Source organism: Centruroides sculpturatus, unplaced genomic scaffold, assembly GCF_000671375.1.
Source record: "Centruroides sculpturatus isolate CEXI.00-Female unplaced genomic scaffold, Cexi_2.0 scaffold95, whole genome shotgun sequence".
Taxonomy (NCBI): domain Eukaryota; kingdom Metazoa; phylum Arthropoda; class Arachnida; order Scorpiones; family Buthidae; genus Centruroides; species Centruroides sculpturatus.
In genome coordinates this window covers 715,684-724,170 of record NW_019384621.1, presented here as the reverse complement: position 1 = coordinate 724,170, position 8,487 = coordinate 715,684, and the positions used below count along the sequence as shown (strand labels likewise).

The window sequence follows — 8,487 nt, the reverse complement described above, 5'->3', positions numbered from 1 at the left end:
TCCTTTTACTCAAACAATAGGTTACTGGTGTTTAGGATCGCCAACCTCAAGAGAAAAAATTATCATATCTGCATAGCCCTAAGGTGAAATGTAATTAAGCTATAGCTTGTTTAGCATATATCTAAATTTGGCTGTGCAATTATATTAATTAAATTTATAGCCGATAGTTTTTAATTAATTATTAATTATTTTATTTTACATCAGAGAAAAAGAAAGAAATAATAATAAGAAGAATATTAATATTTAAAAATCACTTCATTTTTCAAGAAGATAACATTTATCTCAATAAGAAAAATAAAGAGAATTTTAAAATGGAGCAGAACATAAAATGATATATTGACTATAAAATATTTTAATAATAATAATAAGGATAAAAACAAATATTTAATCATCGAAGCATATCTGTATAATTATACTTTTAGAGAAAGAAAAAAATAATGTCAGATTCTACAGATGAAAAAAAATTAAATCCTGTAACCAAAGAGGTAAATGAGGATACATTACATGATTCTGTAACTTGTAGTGATGTTAAATGTACTTTGGATGATACAGGATTGCAAGAGTGTAATATAACAGATGAATCTGTAATTAAAATTGATGATTCTATAAAAACTTCAGCTGCAGCATCGAATTACATTAAAACTGATAAAACAAATGAAGAAATATCAGAAATTTTGCCGTTTGATAATAAAGTCGAAGTAATTCTTCAGGAAAATAAAGAAATATTGGAAACGTCAGACGAATGTAATAATACTATTATTTCTGTTATAGATAATGAATATAAAATTAATAATGAAAAAGAAAAAGAAAAATCTAAATTATGTGAAACTAAAGAAAATAATGAAACAGAAGATTTTATTGAATTTTCATTTATTTTCGAAGAAAATTTTTCACGTCGGTCATTAATGAAAGAATACGTTGAAGAAGAATCAAATATATTTAAGAAGTCTTCGAATAATGTGAATTTATTAGATACAAATACTCTTGAGATTGTTAATGATACTGAAATTAAACGAGTTAAAGATACTAAACCATTAAAAGAAAACTTAATAAATAATCTTTCTAATGAAGAATTAAATTCTTCTACTCCTCAAATGTTTGAAGAGAAATTAATCTGTGTCAAAAAATATGAAGAAGAAGCATGTCCTCAAATTTCTAATAAATCTGATCATTCGAATGTAACTTTTAATAATTCTATAGCAAGTGAAGAATCGTCACAATTATCGGAAATAACAGAAAATTTAGTTGATTCTTGTTTGCCAGAATTAGAAGTGAAGAAGAATGATGAATTATCGAAAAAATTAGAGTCTGAAACGAATAAACAGGCACAAACAATTCATCCGGTGAATAAAGGGTTATTAGATGTATCAATCACTGAAAAAGAGGAAAATTCAGTTGTTCAGGAAAATATAAAAATAACGAAAGAATTAGATAATCAAACTTCAGAAAAAATTTCAGTCGAGGAATCTTTAACGGAAAACTTAAATTTGTCTCTCTTGTCTGCTTCCCATGAACAAAACAAACATATTGATACTAATTTAGATAAAGAAATGTCTGAAGTATGTGCGGAAACACCACATCAATCAGAAAGAATCATAAAAACTATACCCGACAATAATTCAGAAAATGATTTAAAATTAGATATTCCGAATTTAGAAAATCAATCAACACTACTATATAAAAATAATTATGAACTACAAGAAGAGTCTGTAGAGTCTGTTTTGGAGAAAGAAACTGTTGATTCAGCTGAGCAAATCGAAGAACCGTCTTCTGTTAAAGAAATACATCATAGAGAATCAATTACGAATGTAAACGAAGATTCTATTACATCTAGCGAAGTATTAGAATCTAATTATCCTACTCCAGTTGATGATATCGAAATTAAAGAATTAATTAGTAGCGAAACTAATTACCATAAACTCTTTCCTGATGAAGGAAGTAACGATATGATAAATTCAAATATAAAATCAATACGTTTACATGAAGAAAATTATATTCGAATAAATTCTTGTGAATATAATTTTGCAGAACGAATAATTTGCGAATGTTTTGTGAGAAATTCAAAAGATATTTCAAAGCAGGAAACTATTGAAAGCGATTTTGAGAGGAAGATATCGGAAACGAATGCATTAACGGAAACAAAAGCCTTTGAATCTATTGAAACTGGTAAAACGAATGATCTTTCAGATCTTGAGTCAAAATCAATATCTTCAGAAATCGATAAAACTGTTAATAACTTAAATCTTCACTTAAAAAATGACGAGGAAATTCCTATTACAGAAATTTCTGCTGATACTTTAGCAGAGAAACTCTTTGGATTAATTGAAGAACATTTAAATTCATCAAATATTAAAATCTGCAGACTTTGGCAAAGATATCCTACAAAAACACCACAATATATAAAAGCTGGCATGCATAATTAAAAAAGCTTTTACGTCCATTAAAATCTTTAACCATCATCGAATGGTGATTAAATATTAGATAATTACCATTTTATGTTTTTTAAACTTCTCCATAGTAATGAATAAATATACAAATTCATACGATACTAAAAATATCCGCAAAGAATATAAATAATGTTTTTCAATAAAAAGAATAAATTAAATTGTTATTCAGATCCCAGATCTACGAAAAACTATCGACATTGAAAGTAATTATCTTAATTGCTTTAATTGCATTTTCACAATAAATGTTACCTAATTATCTACAACANTTTAAAATATTGATTTATAATAAAATATAGTTGTAAAATATTTTTATATTTTTAAAATTGCTAATACAAAATAAGTAATTTATTCCACAATATATGCATATATACTAGTGTTCTAAAGCATTATACGACTACTGAATTCATACGAATAAGCAAAATGTTAATAGCGTAGCTGTGTAATATATAATGGGGATAATGTATTAGTAGTAAGTAGTGATAAGTATAGAAGAAAAAGAGCTGCAAATTTCTGTTTATTTATTTTATTATTAATGACGGACATACTATACTGTGTACACACAATACGATGCTTGAGAATGTAGGAACCTGTTTTGAAGATATGCTTAAAGAAGAGTTAATAAACGAAAATAATTTAGACAAAATGTTGATGAAAATAGGATCCGAATATATTAATGAATACAGTGTATTCATTAATATTTCGTGATATCATCTTTAACTTTAATAACAACTGAATTCGCTATGGTAATTGTTCGTGTATTGCACCATAATCGTGATGTTATTCAATCAGGCTTTGAATAACATCACGATTATGGTGCAATACACGAACAATTACCTCTTTCAGTTCCGTTCTGTTGAAGAACGTACAGTTCTTTCTGAACTTCGAGAGAAAAGAGACGCTATGCATTTTCAATTGAGGTTGAGATCAAATAAATTTCTAATCTAGTGCAGTACTTTATTTCCAATTCTGAGAACACCCTTTGTATCTGAACGAGCGAAATGTCGGATAATCATTTTTTATTTTAAAAGTATTGAATCCCATAAAACCAGAAATATAGACTTACCTGTCTACATGTGTGGCAAGATGCCAAATCTTATTGGAAAATATATGGCTCCAATCCAAATGCATCTCTGGCTTTGTTGACGACATTATGTCTAACAACGGTTTCATACTGATTTGAATTCATTGTGTAATTCAAGAAATAATGTCTTCCAAAGCTATTACAAGTGATTACATCCGAAATTATTACTGAAGGAGTGTACTTTTTGGATCTCAACAAGCATTCCGAGTAATATCTTTCGTCCACTTAGCAATATTCCAGTTGAGGTTTGTCACCGACAATGAAAAACGTCTTTCTGAAAATACAACACGTTAGCACTGTTCCGTTGTCCAATTGTGTTGACTTTTGTGTTGACTCCAATTGTGTTGACTGTCAATCTTCCCTTCTTTATTTTTTGTGTTAGTAATAGTTTGGCCTTACATGCAAATATTCTTGTTTCATATAGCCTGTTGAGAACAACACATGGACTTGCGAGACTCCTGTTGTTGCTTTCCACTGCATCATTAATTTTTAAGACGTAGATAATCGATTTTTTTTGGCTCAAACGGCGTAGAATTTTGTCGTTCCTTGGGAAGGATATGCATGGCTGCCAACTATGGAGTAAATTATGTTGTCTTAAGTATTTCGACGTTGCGACTAACACTGTAAATTTAAGTCATTGAGTAATTTGAGTCATATTTAGATCTATGTGTAAAACTTCAATGCATTTCTTTTTCTCTGTGTCAACTCAACACATCTTGAGCATAATGTAAGGTTAATCGTAAACACAACACTCGAGCACAAGTACAAAGTAATAGCTGACATCAAAATGAGCTATGCATCTTTCATTTATATTAGCATAATAATGTACAATACAGTATGGATAATGCAATCTTTTGTAACACTGCTATACTGGTTTAACATTTCATAGCCGTTTAGGTTATTATGTTCAACGCTAGATTTAGGAAACGATATGCATTTTGTAGTATGCGTGCAATACTTTAAATATCAGTATATTTATAATCAAATAACTAGGAAGACCGTCACTTCATTGCTTACATTTAAAGAAAATATTCCGAAAATACTTTCATTCATTACCACTACAGTTTCGTTTTAGAAGAATGATTGTTGTTTGAAAGATTTATTATGATATTTAATCTTTGGTAAATTATCATATACTGTATTTCAATTGTCAAATCACTTTAAATTAAGAAATTATCATCATACGGTACATAATGAGTTCGAATCCAATTCTGACTTATGAAAAATTCAATCTTGCGATTATATCAATATACTGCAGTATATAGGACATATAAATTAAAACGGTTAAATAATTTTTGAATTAATTGTTGAATAATTATTAAGTAAAATAAATTAAGTTGTTTTATTTTTTATTAAAATAAAATTATACATTTTTACTTTACCATTAAGGAATTTAATTTTATTTCTAAGATTATTTTAAGTTGAAGTTAAAATTGAAGGAAAAACGCTTTTATATTTTATTTTAATTTCATGCAAAAGAAAAAAATATCCTGATTAATACGTTTACTGAATTAAGAATTATAAAAAGTATTATATAAAAAGTATAAAGAAAATAATATTAAAAAGTAAACAAATAATTAGTATTTCTAAATGGATTTTGAAATTTAGTAGCACAGTAATATATTGTGGCAGATCTGTTGAGAACCATTTCTGTAATCAATATGTACGTATTTATAATGTAAAAATTAAAGCGTAATTTTCTACATTCCCTGTAGACCTACTTTAAACATTAAAAAAAATAATAATAAAATCAAATGTTGGTAGTCCACTAAAATAAACAAGAANTGAAAAAGAAAAAGAAAAATCTAAATTATGTGAAACTAAAGAAAATAATGAAACAGAAGATTTTATTGAATTTTCATTTATTTTCGAAGAAAATTTTTCACGTCGGTCATTAATGAAAGAATACGTTGAAGAAGAATCAAATATATTTAAGAAGTCTTCGAATAATGTGAATTTATTAGATACAAATACTCTTGAGATTGTTAATGATACTGAAATTAAACGAGTTAAAGATACTAAACCATTAAAAGAAAACTTAATAAATAATCTTTCTAATGAAGAATTAAATTCTTCTACTCCTCAAATGTTTGAAGAGAAATTAATCTGTGTCAAAAAATATGAAGAAGAAGCATGTCCTCAAATTTCTAATAAATCTGATCATTCGAATGTAACTTTTAATAATTCTATAGCAAGTGAAGAATCGTCACAATTATCGGAAATAACAGAAAATTTAGTTGATTCTTGTTTGCCAGAATTAGAAGTGAAGAAGAATGATGAATTATCGAAAAAATTAGAGTCTGAAACGAATAAACAGGCACAAACAATTCATCCGGTGAATAAAGGGTTATTAGATGTATCAATCACTGAAAAAGAGGAAAATTCAGTTGTTCAGGAAAATATAAAAATAACGAAAGAATTAGATAATCAAACTTCAAAAAAAATTTCAGTCGAGGAATCTTTAACGGAAAACTTAAATTTGTCTCTCTTGTCTGCTTCCCATGAACAAAACAAACATATTGATACTAATTTAGATAAAGAAATGTCTGAAGTATGTGCGGAAACACCACATCAATCAGAAAGAATCATAAAAACTATACCCGACAATAATTCAGAAAATGATTTAAAATTAGATATTCCGAATTTAGAAAATCAATCAACACTACTATATAAAAATAATTATGAACTACAAGAAGAGTCTGTAGAGTCTGTTTTGGAGAAAGAAACTGTTGATTCAGCTGAGCAAATCGAAGAACCGTCTTCTGTTAAAGAAATACATCATAGAGAATCAATTACGAATGTAAACGAAGATTCTATTACATCTAGCGAAGTATTAGAATCTAATTATCCTACTCCAGTTGATGATATCGAAATTAAAGAATTAATTAGTAGCGAAACTAATTACCATAAACTCTTTCCTGATGAAGGAAGTAACGATATGATAAATTCAAATATAAAATCAATACGTTTACATGAAGAAAATTATATTCGAATAAATTCTTGTGAATATAATTTTGCAGAACGAATAATTTGCGAATGTTTTGTGAGAAATTCAAAAGATATTTCAAAGCAGGAAACTATTGAAAGCGATTTTGAGAGGAAGATATCGGAAACGAATGCATTAACGGAAACAAAAGCCTTTGAATCTATTGAAACTGGTAAAACGAATGATCTTTCAGATCTTGAGTCAAAATCAATATCTTCAGAAATCGATAAAACTGTTAATAACTTAAATCTTCACTTAAAAAATGACGAGGAAATTCCTATTACAGAAATTTCTGCTGATACTTTAGCAGAGAAACTCTTTGGATTAATTGAAGAACATTTAAATTCATCAAATATTAAAATCTGCAGACTTTGGCAAAGATATCCTACAAAAACACCACAATATATAAAAGCTGGCATGCATAATTAAAAAAGCTTTTACGTCCATTAAAATCTTTAACCATCATCGAATGGTGATTAAATATTAGATAATTACCATTTTATGTTTTTTAAACTTCTCCATAGTAATGAATAAATATACAAATTCATACGATACTAAAAATATCCGCAAAGAATATAAATAATGTTTTTCAATAAAAAGAATAAATTAAATTGTTATTCAGATCCCAGATCTACGAAAAACTATCGACATTGAAAGTAATTATCTTAATTGCTTTAATTGCATTTTCACAATAAATGTTACCTAATTATCTACAACACTAAATATTTGGAATAAAAAGATTAATATTACTATAATTCTATAATTATTTCGTTAATTTTTAAGGTAATTCTTTTAAATTAATTTCTATAATAAATTAGATTTGATATTTAACGATGTATTTATACTAATTAGTAGATTTAACATAAATTTAATTCAATGCTTATTTGCTAATTTAAAATGAAAAACTAAACTAAGAGCCGCTTTTATCCCATTAACTAATTAATTGAATTTTATTTTAAATGTACAATTAATTTATTCTGTTGTGCAAAATTTTTAAAAATAATATTAAAATATTTGTAAACTTTAATTCTTTCCGCCCATTAATAATAGGTATATTATATGATTATTAGCATATGTAAATTCAAAAAACAGTTTTTTTTTTCTGGAATTGACTTATAAATTTCAAAGGATTTATTTTTATATTAATATGTTCATGTCGATGTAAGTTAAAGATTCATTTGGTTCCTGTCTGTTCTTCCACTTTTTCTCTGTTTGCAGAGTTTTTCTTTATTAATAAAAAGTTTCCAGGTTTTGACGGTTCTAAAGACAAATTAGGCGTTATTATTGCACCCTCCTCTTCTTTGCTTCTTATTACATGTACAGAATTGTATTTTTCTAAAAGTATAAAACTTTTTTCTACTTATTCAAACAGGATTTTATTTTTCATTGTAAATTTAAATGAAAAATTAAATAAAAGAAACAAAAGATAGTTGTTTTTTAAAAAGAATAAGTTTTTACTATCGTCTTTAATAGTTCTTTTGAATATAATTAATTATTTAGAGCAGGTTAGTAGTATTTTCTAAAAAATAATAACAAATTATTTTAAAATGTGTTTTTTTCCAAATTATATTGTATATTAATCTCGTGCGTAAAATATTGTAAAAAGTTTCTTGATTAAAACTTCAGTTTTAGAGATAATATTATTGGGAGATTATTAATTGATTAGTATCAGGCATAACACTGTAGGCAACGTAGGCAGCCATAATTAAACTCGTTATAAACGGGTTTAATTATGGCTGCCTACGTAGCCTACAATGTGTTATGCCTAATACTGATCAATCCGTTATAAACGGGCTTGACTGGCAATAGAGCCACTATTGCCAGTCAAGCCCGTTTATAATGGATGACGGATGAAGGACCATATTCGACTAGTATAAAAGAATTATAGACACAGACGGTAAACTAACGTTACTGAAGGTTGAATTATCCAATTGATTGGGGACGAATTATAAAAAATTTATAATACTTATTTT

At 26.9% G+C, this 8,487-nt stretch overlaps 1 protein-coding gene across 1 annotated transcript; it reads left to right on the top strand.

Annotated features, from left to right (window-relative positions):
- Nucleotides 1–401: 401 nt before the first annotated feature.
- Nucleotides 402–2,700, top strand: LOC111625480 (uncharacterized protein MAL8P1.12-like). Its single transcript, XM_023368631.1, has one exon. The coding sequence runs from the start codon at nt 438–440 to the stop codon at nt 2,421–2,423; it is 1,986 nt and encodes a 661-aa protein (XP_023224399.1). The 5' UTR covers nt 402–437; the 3' UTR covers nt 2,424–2,700.
- The last annotated feature ends 5,787 nt before the right edge of the window (nt 2,701–8,487 follow it).